The sequence below is a fragment of the Rhinolophus hipposideros genome (assembly GCF_964194185.1).
Source record: "Rhinolophus hipposideros genome assembly, chromosome: X".
Taxonomy (NCBI): Eukaryota; Metazoa; Chordata; class Mammalia; order Chiroptera; family Rhinolophidae; genus Rhinolophus; species Rhinolophus hipposideros.
The window spans coordinates 97,488,206-97,503,455 of NC_138046.1; the positions used below are offsets into that span (position 1 = coordinate 97,488,206).

Sequence of the window (15,250 nt, forward strand, 5' to 3'; positions counted from 1 at the left end):
GAAATATGTCTATTTCCTTTGTTAGGTTAGGGAAGTTTTCCATCATTATTTCTTTAAATAGGTTTTCAATTCCTTGCTCTCTTCTTCTGCTACCCCTATAAAGGGAGTGTTGGTACACTTAAGGTTGTCTCACTTAAACTCTCCTCATTTCTTTGGATTCTTTTTTCTTTTTGCTGTTCTGATTGGGTGTTTGCTACCTTATCTTCTAAATCATTGATTCAGTCCTCTGCTTCATCTAATCTACTGTTGATTCCTTGTAATGTAGTCTTAATTTTCATTACTGTATTCTTTATTTCTGACTGGCTCTGTTTTATGTTTTCTATCTATATTTTTATGTTTCCTATCTCTTTGTTGAAGTTCTCGCTGAGATCATTGAGCATCCTTATAACCAATATTTTGAGCTCTGCATCTGGTAGATTGCTTGGCTCCATTTTGTTTAGTTCTTTTTCTGGAGCATTTTTCTGTTCTTTTGTTTGGAGCATGTTTCTTTGTCTTCTCATTTTGGCTGCCTCCCTGTGTTTGTTTCTATGTACTAGGTAGGGCTGCTACAGTGTTTCCTTGAAAATAAGACCTAGCTGGACAATTAGATCTAATGTGTCTTTTGAAGCAAAAATTAATATAAGATCCGGTCTTATTTTACTATAATATAAGACTGGGTCTTTAATGTAATGTAATGTAATGTAATATAAAATATGGGTTTTATATTAATTTTTGCTCCAAAAGATGCATTAGAGCTGATTGTCTGGCTAGGTCTTATTTTCGGGGAAACAGGGTATGTCTCCCCGTCTTAGTAGAGTGGCCTTATGTATGACCTGTGTTGTGGGGCTCAGTTATGCAGTCTTCCTGCTCATCTGAGCCACGGACTCCAGGTGTGTCTCTTGTGTGGGTTGTGTGTTCTCTCCTGTTGTAGTTGAGCCTTGGTTGTTGTGTGCACCTCAATGGGAGGGACTGACCCTTGGGCTCACTGCTGGTGAGGAATGGCTTTGACTACAGTGGAGGAGTTGTGGTGCGGGGACTGACCCTACACAGCAGGATCTGCCTTAGCAGGACTCTGGTGCCTGCCCAGCCTGCCCTTTTGGGGTGTCATCCTTGAAGGTGGTTAGGTGATGATCCAGCTTATTTGGAAGCTGGCCACTGGGCGTGCCAGCCCCATGGCCACCTGGGAGAAGACCCGCTGCAGGTCAAGTTCATCCACAGCCTGTGCCCCCACCTAGGACCACCCAGCAGGAGTCACAAAGCAATCCGCAGATAGCTGCTGCCTGCAAAGAGCTTGGAAGTACCTTGAGAGGCCAAGCTGTGAACCAAGGATGGCTGGCACTAGTGCAGGGCTTAGGGCTACTCAGCCAGAGGTATAGGATATGGTCAAGCCAGATCCTGCTTGTCTGGATTCTTCAAACCTTTCAGAGACCCTAGGAAAGTCTGAAGCATGAGCCATGCATGGCAGGCAGTTTGTACAAGAAAGCCACTGGAAGTGGCTCGTGTGTGCCTGAAAGTTGGTTGGTGCCGGGTCTCAGAATCACCAGAGCGTGGTGTACGAAGGGTGTCAGCCAGCTTGATAGAGACTTAGATATGGTGGCCACCTGTGTCTGCACACCAGGATGGGGAGGGCTCAATAAAGAAACAATGGCCTTTGCCAGCTCCTCCGTCCAGGAGAAAGCTGTCCCCCAGACCTCATCCTGAAGCCAGCGAACTCAGTTCCCCCTGTATGTCCTTGTCACCTCCCCAGCTGCTGCTCTAGCACTGGAGCTTGCAGCCAGTGATTCCGTCTGTAAGTCCATGTGCAGTCTCTTCAAAGGAGCGCCTGGAACTCCAGTCGCTCTCCAGCTCACTCAGCGACAAATATCTGCTGGTTTTCACAACCAGAAATTTTGCGATCTTATCTCCCTGGTACTGGAATCCTGGGCTGTGTACCTGGGGTGGCACTGGGGACTCCTTGCTCCTCCTGGGGTGACTTCCACAGCCAAGATATCCACCCCTATTTTTAATGGCCACATGCAGGTGTGGGACCAGCCTGTTCCATGTCTGCTCCTGCTACTAGTCTCGAGGTGGCTTCTTCTGTATGTCCTTAGTTGTACGGCTTTGGTTCAGTAAGATTTCAGGCAGTTGTCAATCTTGGTTGTTTCGTAGTTTAGTTGTAATTTTGATGTGGTCATGAGAGAAGATAAGCACAGCATTTCCCTATTCCTCCATCTTGACTGAAACCTGAACCTCTTTCTTATTTCAGCTGCCTACCTGGTTATATGTTTTAAGGATCCTAAGTACATAGTTCAGCTTCTCGGATAAATAGTAGTTGATACAGTGCAATATTTTGTTTCTGGTATTTTATATGCAGAGAGGGAACTTGAGCACAGAGAAGGGAGACAGTTTGTGAGATGTCTCCAATCAATGGGAAAGAAGCCAGGATTTTCAAGACAGTTTCAGGATTTCCACACAATAACTGGTTCTGTGGGCATCGTGAGTCAAAAAGGAATCATTGTTATGTTTCTATAGCAACTTTGTTCATTTAATTAATGGAAATTTATAATACCTTGTAAAAAGCAATGATGGCTATGGCTGTGTAATAATAGGCTTATGTCTCTGGAGCATCTGTGAAAGGCAGGCCAGCTGGTCTCATCAGCTGAAAAAGAGGGCATGATGCTCGAGGATGCAACAGAATCGAGTCCTACTGCTCTTCAAGGATTTGTGGGGAAGCTGTAGCAGGCAATCACAAAAGAATACGTGTACCGAGGTTGGAGGAAAACACTGGGTCAACAGCAGGCACACACACAGGTGTTTAGAGCTAATTAAAATAATTTAAAAATACGTGATCATGTCTTAAAATCCCAGATCACAAAGAAATTCTAAGAGGGGAAATGCTTCTGGTATTCCTAGTCTATAAATGGGAATGATAGTAACCATCCTTCGTCTAGTTGGGTAGTTGTGAGGATTCAATGAAATAATACAGAGATGGTAAGACGGTTCGGTAAATATTAGCTATTACTTTTAGTGGTTGATTTCTTGTTTCTAGTTTAGAAGAGCACTGCTTCTGAAACACTAGGCCAGTTTCCATTGATCATTGTTCGCTAGACAGAAACTGGTTTGGAGAATTTGGAGCTTGTTTGCTCACAATGTCATATGTCTAGTTGATACAGAAAACAATCCAGAACATCATCCAGGTGTTTAGTTTACATGCTACAGAGACTAAGGATATCTCTTCACCCTGACAATGTCACTTCAAGAAAATATGGTAGCACAATGTAATTTTACACTGAAATCTTTCTCCTCTTCTCCACCCCCCGTTTGCTTTACATTAAAAAAACACACACATAAATATGCTTTCTATGATGAGATTGCCAGCTATATGTGACCAGCAGGGTGCAGGTGGTGTATACTTGTCTTTCTGATTAATCCAAAGCTGTGAAATATTAGTCAATTATAAAAATATGTCTTCTATTACCTATCATAGTAAAACAGTGATTATTTTTAAAAAACTTAGCAACTGACAGTAGACATCTCAAATGCTTTTAAAGCACCTTCCATTTCATCATAACATTTATATACTTCATCGATTCTAAGAAGCATATTTTTTCATATTTTAATATCCCCGAAATCAGGATGTATCTCACAATTGATAGTGAATTAGATTCAATAAAATATGGTGGTTATTCAATTTAGCATTAGTGTATTAATGCTATAAACTCACACTCCGCTGAAGCATGACACAGAATAAAAATGAATTTGGATAGCTGAAGGCAAAACTCTTTAATAAATGATTCACTTCTTACCCTAAATAAAAAGAGAACTTATTAGATAAGATGCAGGAGAAAGTATATGAAGACTGCACTTCTTGCATTTAGTCTCTCAAAGATGTTTGTGATTCAGAATCAAATGACATTTAATTTCATTCAGGTTATAGTAATATTTAAATACTTCTCAGTTGATATGTAAAGCAATGCAAATCTGAAAGTTGTTAATTTGCTGTGCCCTCTTGAAATTCATTGTCTATCTGTTCAGAATCATCAAGTAGAATTTGCTCAAGTTTGAACTCCCTCTCTTGTGATTTCATTTTATTATAATAAGATGAAATCCAACTCAGTTTAGAATTGATATCTCACTTATTTCTAGACCTCATTATCAACCCTTCCTTGATGGTAGGGGGCAGAAATTTTATTGGCTGGTAGAGAAACTAATTGGGCCAATTTGGGAGGCTTTGGAAGGGGCAGAGCCAAGGTAGAACTGCTGTGCCCAAACACAAACAGTAGCTGTAGCCAGTGATAGTTGGATGGGAGAGTGGACCCAAACAGAACACTGTTCGTTTTAAGATATTAAAGAATATGTTGGAATAGATACAGCTATAGGAGAGGGGGCTTGTTCCAGGGGTAAGTGCTTGGGTTATAGTTCACACTGTCACTATCTACATGCATGACCTTAAAGAAATCACTTAAGCCCTCTGAGCAGCAGTTTCCACATCTGTAAAATGAGCATTGGGTGGCTCCTTTAAGCCTCCATAGCATTTTCTTTTACCTCTCCTGGGGCAATGCCATTTCTGCCTCATATCATACCCGCCTAATAGACTGTAAATTTTGGAGAAGCACATGAGATTTTCTTGCCTTTGTGCAACCCAACCCCAGCAGCTTGAATGATGCCATGGGTAAGGCAGGCATTCACCAAAATTTCATTGCCTTGAATTGACTTGAACTAGATGATAGCTAAGGTACCTTTCTCTAATACTCTATGATGCTGATTTTAAAGGAGGAGGGATTCACAATGGCTGAATGGCTTCTAGATTTAGCTGGGTTACTGCCATATTATCAAGTCAGTAGGCAGAGATTGGAAATACAGGGAAAGAAGCTATAGTTAACAAATTATCCCACAAGACACCTAGCAAGGCTAATTGATTGCAGGTTTAGCCATGCACATGTGAGTACCCAAACATTCTTCAAAACTCAGCAAAAGAGAAAGGGGCACAATGAAGGGAGGGAAGAGAAATACACAGGGGGTGAACAAACCCTTCAAAAGTAGGGAGTACCTAGAGCTTTAGGCATGTCAAATGCTGGGTGTTGAACCCCAAGCTGAAATGTTTCTTGATGATAGTGAGAATACTCTGGTTATATTTTCAGATATGGAACCTCCTAGAATCAAGTGCCCAAGTGTGAAGGAACGCATTGCTGAACCCAATAAGCTGACAGTTCGGGTGTCCTGGGATACCCCCGAGGGAAGAGACACAGCAGACGGTATTCTAACTGAGTAAGTGCAACTTGGCAGCTAGAATGACGTTGCCTCTTTAACATGAGACGTTTACTACCCTGAGTGGGGAAGTGTATCTACGCTCCTCCACTGATGCTTTCAGACATGGTATGTCACTCTTTCAGCTATTGTTCATTCATGGTTGCTATTCCTCCATTGTCATCTTCACCATCTGACACACTACGGATTTGTCTCCACTACAATATGTTTCCGGTCATGTCCCCAGTAATAAGTACCATGCCTAGCACATAGTTGGTATGCAGTAAATATTTGTTTAAGGAAAGAAGGGAAGTAGAAGGGGAGGTGGAAAGAAGGTAAGAGGAAGGACAGAAGGAGGAAGAGGAAGCTACCTGCTTAATTCTAATTCGGGGATAGAATCACCCCCACTGCCTGCCCAGGGTGCTCCTACTCATGTCCCCTGGCCACATTAAGCCATCACCCCCACAGGACGCCTCCGTGTCTCCCAGGTAGAACCTAGTGCTGCTCCCTTTGGTCTCTGTGGGTATGGTTTAGTGCCGATCTTTTCTACCTCTTGATTTTTGCCGCCTGCTTCTTTCAAAACTTTTGATGTTTAATTTATTTTTAAAAACTTGTGACCATCTTAAACACTTGTAGAAGAAGCTTATTCAAAAAGAGTAGGTGTCTTCTGCCTTCTTCCCTACCCCAACTTCATTCTCCAGGACCTACTGCATTAATAGTTTGACGTGCATCCAAAAATGCTTTTAAAAACGGGTGATTCCTTTTGGTGCAATTAGCTACATGTTGTTCTAATCTAGCATCACCCTCGCAGCTATTTCATTGGCTTCCCTGTTCCCTGGAGGCCACTACTTCATCTTAACACATTCACATCCATGCCTTAAAGTTCCTGGACCTGTTAGACTTCCCCACAGAGTTTCCATCTGTGGACAAATGATCCCTCTGACTTACCCCCTGGTGAGCCATACAGCAGGGAAAGACCTTGTATAATCCTATCGTCCCAGGCCATGCAACAGCAAACATTTTATAGGAAGTATTAGTAATAACAGAACATCTTCTACTAGAAAGAGGGTGAGACTCACACTCCTAGCAAGATATGTTTTTTCTACATCCTGATAATTTTCTCCCAGTGCACCATCTAGCTTAGATAATACTACGAGTTTTGTTCCTCGGTGTAACGCCTCAAAAACAAAGTTCATACTTTATTAAGAAAATTATGTTTGCTGTCACATACATGTCACAAACTCCGAATGAGAAACTTCAAACAGTTGGGATGAAAAACGAAGTCACAGTTGACATAATCAGGGATAGGGTCTCCATGTCTTTGCATCTTTGCGGCCTAGCACGGTGCCTGGCCCAGCCCCTAATATATGACAGGTTCTTATGACAGGGTCAATAGTAACTATGATTGCTACTGAAATCCTCTACGATAAACACAACATCAAGTTACCAGATGACTCTATTCGCTTTGGCCTTTTAACGGGTAACCTGTGTGTTAGGGTTAGAAATCTAACATTTTTAAGGAGCGTCTTTGGAGCAGCTGTTTGCTTCTCGGGTTCTACAGCCCAGAGCCAGCAGAGGCTTGGAGTAGGACGCTGTGTGGGGAGCGCGCTCCGGCAGAAGAAGGCATTTAGAGAAGCCTGTCTTGTGCCCTTTTCAGCTCTCACTGGGACTCCTTGCTTCTCTGGCATTTTTCTTATGACCCCGTCCCCCATGTCTCATGCAAACTACTGTTATATCATCCCCTTCTAAGAGAGAAGGTTCTAGTGTCAACCTCTGAGGCAAGTGCTCCCTGTGAGTTCCCTTATTTATTCCGTATGACTGTTATTTACATGTCATAAATGAGATAGTCTCCAAGAGGTTAGCAGCACTCGTATTGGAAGTATGATTCCTCTCAGCTTTATCTACATTTCAATCATGCTTCCTGAGGACCTGAAAGTATCTAAGGCCCAAAGTGACATGTCCCTAATGGTGAGATTTCTGGCACTTTCCTAAAACCCCTCACTTTATACCTTGTAAACAGTAGCCACCTTGTCTACTTATGTGTAAGGTTCTCCTCAGTGTTGATAATGATAGCTTCACATGTCCATTATTAACAAATATTCTTATCATTCTTAAGAACTGTGGAGAGAACAGAAATGATCTGTCTATTGAAAAACAAAACCTGGCAATTGATCATGCTGTACCTCTTGGTGCTCTTATCAGACAAGCAAGAAAAAAGATGCTGGAGTCACCCTAGCTGTGTGATCTTCAGCGACTTCCTTAACTTTTGGTGCCACAATTTCCTCATCTGTGAAGTGGAGAGAATATCTGCCTCATAGGGTTGTTCTGAGGATTAAATAAACTAACATATATAAAATACCTAGAACTGTGCCTGACATGTAAAGTTTATGTAAGTGCAAACAACAACAGCAGCAGCAACAATAACAATGTTATTATTATTAGGATCACCAAGGAATCACAGTGAACTTGCCTTTTGCTCAGGAAAGGTCTCCACTGGCCCAGATAGAAAAAGAAAGTTCTAGCACCCCTTGCAGGCACAAATTGCCAATGACTGCTTGGACTACACTCAAATGATCACAGAAAATTCCCTCATCTTCCCAACAGCAAGGCAATTCAGGTCCCTCCTGATACAAAGGTGGGATTGGAGGAAGTCGTGGGCCCTGGGTTCTCAGCTTCCCCCATCTTCTGTTCTACCTTCCAGCAAGAAAAGTGAATCTCAACTTCCCAGGAATTGGGGACTTCCATTTTGTGCTCTCAAATTGCTCTTCCAAAACAAAGTAAAGCTCAGGAAATTCTATTCTTCAGGAAATCTTTGTTGTAGTCAAACTGACCTAATGGTTGCCCCTATCACTGCTTCCTGGGTAGAGTTGGTCCTCAACAAACGCCTGCAGTGATCATTGTTGATCATTAAGTCCACAATGGCCTAAATGTTATTAGGATTCTAACGATCATCTTTACTGTTTCTGTTCTCCCCCTTTAAGTGTTATTCTAAAAGGCCTCCCCCCAGGCTCGAACTTTCCAGAAGGAGATCACAAGATCCAGTACACAGTCTATGACCGAGCAGAGAACAAGGGCACTTGCAAATTTCGAGTTAAAGTAAGAGGTAAGAATACGGCTTGTTGGCTTTTTCCTCTCCAAGAGCAAAGGGAAACAGGCCCTCAAGCCAGAACCCTCTGTGAGTGCCCACTGCCATATGAACACTTCCCAGCTTGGATTCACCTCTGATGAGGCTGGGAAAGTGTGCCATCTTAATGCCTGAATTTCACAGTACAAATCTGGATGAGGTTCAGTGCTGGCATATTACTTAAGGAGTCCAAGAGAGCCCTAAGCTGGTGTCAAATGAGCCCTACCCTGACTGTCCTAGAAGAATATTGACAACTTTTCCATCCTTGGGGTTGGGTGACCAGCTAAAGCTTGCAAATCCTTCTATAAAGAAGGTTAGGAACTGCGTGTGGGGCCCTCCCTCCTCCCACAGCTTGGGCCACCAGGCCATGTTCTTGGTGTTCTAGAATATTTGTTCTACCTGAAAAAAAAAAGTGTTTTTAAGGTTTACTTTATGCCTCATGATTTGGGCATTTAATTATTAAACATCTTTACTCTTCTGGGTTCAACCTCATATAAAACACGGGGAGCTAAAACAATTGATCTTAGTGGTCTCATTGGTATGAATAGTGACCATTCCAAGGCCCACCCACTGGCCAGATAGCCATCTCTGCCCCCTCACTCATTTCATGTACTGATATAAATGCGTATAAAGCTGCTGCATCTGAGCCCTCACTTCTCCTGGTTACTCTGTGGAGGGGAGCTCAGCATTGAGACCCACCTGGGCTTGTGTCCCTACAGTTAAACGCTGCGGAAAACTCAATGCCCCGGAGAATGGTTACATGAAGTGCTCCAGCGACGGTGATAATTATGGAGCCACCTGTGAGTTCTCCTGCATAGGTGGCTACGAGCTACAGGGTAGCCCTGCCCGAGTATGTCAATCCAACCTGGCTTGGTCTGGCACGGAGCCCACCTGTGCAGGTACGTGTGCAGCCCTCTCTCTAGCCAGCAGCAGAACCTGAGGAGCCCTTGTTTCTGGTTTGCAGCACAGGGAGGAAGGGTTTCACTGTATGCACTTTGAAAGGTTCAATGTCATTCCTCTTCATCTGATGGGTGAAAATAGTCCCTGGGTCCCTGCTGCAGCTCATCTCACCACCCTCCTCCTTTGCTTCTGCCTATCTTCTGATCTCTCTTTCATGTCCTCTAAGGAAGAAGCTGGAGGTGGGAACCCAGGACCAGCCTTTAGCGAAATAATGAATCAACAAGGTCTTCCCTAGTTACCCTGTTCCTCCCTTCTACAAATGTAAAGACCTTTTGTACGAAGCCAGTATAGCGTGTGTCCAGCCAATATAATGCCTGCTTTGGAGCACTGCCTTGAAAGTCATGCAGATCTTGGACATTCAGAGTCTTGCCTCCTATGTCAAATGCGGAAGATAATACCTGCGACTTGAGCTGTAGGGATTAAATTAGGTCTTCCATTGAGCAGTGGAATAGAGCAGTGCCTGGCCCAGGGTAAGCCCTCAATGCATGTCAGCTATTATTACTGAGGAACAAAACTTGGACTGGGTAGAGATAATAGTGTGAAATTTTCTAGCCAGAAACTTCTGGACATATCCTCTTATTTATATACTCCTTTTTTTGTCTCATTTCCTGGTCCTTTCTCATCTTTATGCTTTCCCTTTAATCCCAGCCATTCAGAGTTAGGTGAGAGAGAGAGACGTGCACCATCAGCTAAAGGCCTGAGGTTCTTCAATTTCACACATTAAAGTAGAAAGAACATACCACTTCCCTTCCCCATCTTACTTTCTGAGGTTGGGAGAATAATGCCCCCACCCCCAAGATATCCACGTCCTAATCCCCAGACCTGTAAATATATTACCTGACTTTGCAAAAAGGATGTTGCAGATATAATTAAGGATTTTGAGGTGGAGAGAGTATCCTGGATTATCCAGGTGAGCCCAGTGTAATCACAAGGGTTCTTCTTATAAGAGGGAGGCAGAACTGCTGTCAGAGCCAGAGAAAAAGATGATGGAAGCAGAGGTCAAAGAGATGAGAGATTTGAAGGGGCTAGTCTGCTGGCTTTGAAGATGGAGGAAGGGCCACGAATCCCAAGGAATGAAGGTGACCTCTACATACTGCAAAAGGCAAGGAAACAGATTGTTCTCTAGAGTGTCTGGGGGGAACCCAGCCCTGCCAACACCTTGACTCTAGCCCAGTGAAACCCATTTCAAACTTCTGACCTCCCGGCCTGTAAGAGAATAAGTTGGCGTGTGTTAAGCCACTCAGTTTGTGGTGGTTTGTGACAGCAGCAAGAGGAAACTAATACATTTCCTCAGTCTTCTATCAGTGCTGCTTGGGACCACCACCTGAATAACTAGTTACAATTGAATCTTTATCTCAGGGGTCACCTCTTACACATACAGTTCTGTGTGTCAACACAGGCTATGTTGAACCAGAGCAAGTAGAGCGTTTCTGACCCATCTGGCGCTTTCTATTTACAGCCATGAATGTCAATGTGGGTGTCAGAACAGCAGCTGCACTTCTGGATCAGTTTTACGAGAAACGGAGACTCCTCATTGTGTCCACACCCACGGCCCGAAACCTCCTCTACAGGCTGCAGCTGGGAATGTTACAGGTGAGTCCATGCGGCAGGGCCAAAGCGGGAAGGGGACCTCTAACAGCAAGAAAGGCCTGGTCATTCAGTTAAAATAAAGGCTGGCTTCAGTGTTTAAATCCATTTACTGAGAGTTTCAGGAGTTAACATTGTTCATTTCTGGTACTGGGGCATAACCTGATTAACATCAACTCCCCAGTGCTAACCCAATTGTTTTCCAATTATTGAGGTTTGTTTGTCTTCACTAATCAGCCTCATTGACGCACTGTCTGGGCCCAGCCAAACAATTGTCTTTGCTGAACCCGTCCAGGATATGCCTGGGCTGGAGGTGATCCACCAGTTGTTAGCCCAAAAGGTTGGTTCAAGGGACGAGGGGCATCCAGTGGCTCTTAGGCCCCAGATCCGGCCCCAGGGAACTTCCCCAGCTCTCACAGAGCACCTCAGAGAGTGATGACCTTCTTTAGAAGGTGGTTTTCAAAGTGGGGTCTCTGAACCATCAGCATCAGCTGAGAGCTCCTTAGAAATGCAAATTCTCAAGCCCCATTCCAGACCTACTGGATCAGAATCTACACTTTAATTAAATCAAATGATTCCTAAGCACCTTCAAGTTGTTTTTGCCCCCCTTCTTCCGCCAACCCACCCCTCCGGTTCAAGCCATTGTTTCTCAGTCTAGTTGTGTAGGACACAGCTCCCTGGCCCATGTTGGTATTATGAGCCTTGCACTTCCCTCAAGTGAGGCAGTTGGTCCCTGGTTGTTGGTTGGCCCGCTCACCCAGCTCACGCTGGCCGCTCCTGGCAGCACACAGTAGCTCACAGCAGCCCACGGCAGCCAAGCTCCGGGGAGAGCTGTTGTTCACAATCTTAGCTGTAGAGGGCACAGCTCATTGGCCCATGTGGGAATCGAACCGGCGACCTTGGTGTTATGAGCACTGTGCTCTAACCAACTGAGCCAACTGGCCGCCCCCAACCAGTGTCTTTTGAAAAACAAAAACTGGAAACTCAAAGGATCGAACTAGAACTTGCTTGATTTTTGTCCTGGAGCTGGTTTGCAGTAAGAGTGGCCCACGTGACTGAACACTAAAGAGGCAGGATGTGTGCTGGGTCATGGACACGGTGCTTCACTTTTTGTGACAAATACTTCATTTATTACAGTGAATAGAATGGTTTAGAACAATCATGGTTTAATCAAAGACTACAATTTTACTTCTCATTTCAGCATTAATGCAATGAATAATAAACCTTTTTTCATTCTCCCCATGTACTTGAAGGACTTCCCATGAACTCTGAACAACCATACAAAATTTTTCAGGCTCCTTCGATAGGAACCCAATTCACTGTGTCCTTATCCCCAGTCCTTGCCACCTTACCTCCATCCTTGTATCCCCTTGTCCCAGCTAGGGGACTTGCTCCTCAGGTAACACAGGCTCACGCCACCACATTGTGTGGGCAATTGGCTTTGCTTGCAGGCTATCTTCCACGATTATACATTTCCTGACTTCATCTTATTCCATAGAAAACCGTTTAAGCCAAACTACTTGCTTTTCTTCTATGTTGGCAAACTCTGGCTTTTGTAGGTAAGATTTTATTGGAACACAGCCACACTTGTTCATGTGTGCATTGTCTATGGCTGCTTTTGTACCACAGTAGCACAAGTGGTTAGGACAGAGAACATCCAGCCTCGCAAAGCCTAACATATTTATTATCTGGCCCTTCAAAGAAGACGTTGGCTGACCCCTGACCTGATATGTTACTTTCGGGTACTAGCAAAATTACCAATCAACTAGTTGGGTAAGATACTTGGTATCAAGGGGTTTGTATGTGACTTCCTCCAACTCAATATATTTACATTTGCATTTTAACCAGAGCCTTCAAGGGAAGGTTTGATTGACTTAGGGGTTTCAGTTAGAATAATAAAGTATATTTTTACCCTTGGTAACTTTTTTTTTAAACCAACCTGTCATCCCCCTATAGGGATGTTTCAGTGGAATTGTAGTAAAAAAACAAAATTGGTGTTCTAATAATTCAGAGTTTCAAATTTCTTTCCCATTTAGGCAGATTTGTCTTGATACTTTTTGTTCCCTAGTGCCATCGCCGCTCCTGCGGAGAACTCCTGGCACGTGGCTCAGTGGGCCACTTTCCCAGGCATCTTGACAAGGGCCCACTCAGAGGACTGGCATCTTTTATCCTCATTTCCCTGCCACGTTAGGGTGTGGGGAACATACTGCAGGGGATGTGGAAGGTGGACACAAGGGCAGATGAGAGGACTCTGGAAATATTCTTCTCTCCTCGTAAAGACAAATTTAGAATCCTCTGGAGGTGGACTTGGACACTTTCTAGGAAATTTGGCTCATGCAAAGTCTCACCCCATCTGTAAAGACAGAGACTACCATTTTGCTTAGGTTTCAAAATCTATTGCCAAGCCATTTGTGAATGATTCCTCTCGGAAGGTACTAAGGTTTTATAGCCACTGATTTCATCCCAATTTCTGAACTGTTTTCAGGACAGTGTTCAGTGGGCAAATAAACTTTCCAAAACAGACCAGGGCTGTTTCCGTCAGTCTGTAGTTTGACATGAAATTCTTTTTTTCAGCCATTCTCTCACCTCCCTTTTGGTTTATTTTCAGCAAGCACAATGTAGCCTGGATCTTCGGCACATCACCGTGGTAGAGCTGGTAGGCGTGTTCCCGACCCTCATCGGCAGGATAGGAGCAAAAATTATGCCTCCAGCCCTAGCTCTGCAGCTCAGGTAGGGGGACGTACTGTCCTTAAATTTTATCCCCTATAATGTACTTTTTTTCTGATCAGGTTCCCTGATTTCTTTCTGTTTAGTATTGATTCTAGGTAAACTTCTTGCTTTTATTCTGAGAGTATCATAACCATATTAATTGGCATGCTGCTGCTTGTCCAAATATATCATGCAGTAGGTAATTACCAGTGTTCTCTTCTTTCTCCCAAGTGTTTTCGCTTTGTCTTTGTTCTCCTTTTCCCCCCTTCCCCCCCCCCCCAACTTCGTGGGAGTGGGGTGGATGAAGGAAAGACTGCAAAAAGGACTTAAGTAATCCTTGGTCTTGTTAAGAGGGAAGGCATCCAACTAGCCTTTCCAGACGTGGCCTCTTTTTCCTCCATGCTTTCAGGACTTCTGTCAATACCCTCATTTTAACAATTTTATTTTGGTAACACTTATAAAGCCAGAACATGGTGTTCAGACTCTGAGTAATGGTGCATTAAAGAAACAGAATTCAACAGCCAAAAGGTAATTTCTGAACAACCCAAATTTTTACTTGGATCTCTTGGTCATTGTGAAAAGAATAATCAGGCTAAAGCAAGATTCCTGCAAATCTTCCTCACTCCTTTTTTTCTTTTACACACTGTTGCAGATTTCTGTTCTACACAGTATCTCCGGGTCCCAGGCTAATGGTGGTTCCACCATCTTGTAGCATCAGTATCTAGAGCCCATGGCTTCCAGGTTTCTTCTAAAGGGGAAGAGAGAGAGTAAAAAGAAACCCTACCACTCTTTTATGCTTCACTTTGGAAACATAAAATTGCTTTTTCTCCTAGTCCGTTGGCCAGAACTTGTCACATGATTGTGACTGAACTTCAAGGGAGGCTGGGAAATGCAGTCTTTTTGTATGCCCAGGAAGAAGGAAATGAAATTGGACTTGGTGAACCTTATCACAGATGTTCAAAGAGGGTCACAGAAATTCCTGGAGAGATTATGTGATACAAATGTGTCCTTAGCAAGCGATGCTATAGATTGACACAATAGCTTCTTTCTCTAATTCCCCTCTATTCCATCTGTCTTTTGACCAATTCCATGCTTGATTTATACCTCTCTCCACCTAACTGGAATCTGCCCCATCCATACCAAAGTCAAAAATTCAGTGGGTCAGGGATGGGGAACAAACAAACAAACAAAAAGGATGCCTGAGTTCTCTTCAGTTGGCTGAAAAAGGGAGAAAGCTGGGTATAATCATAAACTTTCATTTTTGTTTTGTCCCATTGCATTTGCATCTAGCACCTCCCTAGAGTACAACACTCTTGGTCAGTACCAGATCTCTCCAACATTCGGTATCTGTTTCTAGCACAGTCCTGGCACCACACTGGTGCTAAGTAAATGGAGTAAATGACTCTAAATTGAAACTACATTATTATTTTCAGGGGTGGTAGTAACCTTTGAGTGTATTTACAATTCTAACACCTTAAATTGAAGACCACAGAACTCAAAAGAGAGGATTAGGTTGACACTGAAAAGTTACAATGCAAATTCTCAAAGTAGGTTTTATGAAGCTCTTGCTTATTTGGAACTACCTGCTCATACCCAACGTCAATGATTTTTTTAAAGTTTTTTTTTTTTTAATTGGGGAAGGGTAACAGGACTTTATTGGGGAAC

General features: G+C 43.4%; 1 protein-coding gene across 2 annotated transcripts in view; it reads left to right on the forward strand.

Moving 5' to 3' along the window:
* Nucleotides 1–15,250, forward strand: part of SRPX (sushi repeat containing protein X-linked) — an 89,834-nt gene that overhangs the window by 59,031 nt on the left and 15,553 nt on the right. For both annotated transcript variants that reach the window (XM_081042840.1, XM_081042839.1), the window contains 5 exons: nucleotides 5,100–5,226; nucleotides 8,187–8,308; nucleotides 9,049–9,228; nucleotides 10,749–10,882; nucleotides 13,485–13,606. In XM_081042840.1, coding sequence (XP_080898966.1) covers nucleotides 5,100–5,226; nucleotides 8,187–8,308; nucleotides 9,049–9,228; nucleotides 10,749–10,882; nucleotides 13,485–13,606 — 685 coding nt within the window. The remainder of the gene's footprint in view (nucleotides 1–5,099; nucleotides 5,227–8,186; nucleotides 8,309–9,048; nucleotides 9,229–10,748; nucleotides 10,883–13,484; nucleotides 13,607–15,250) is intronic.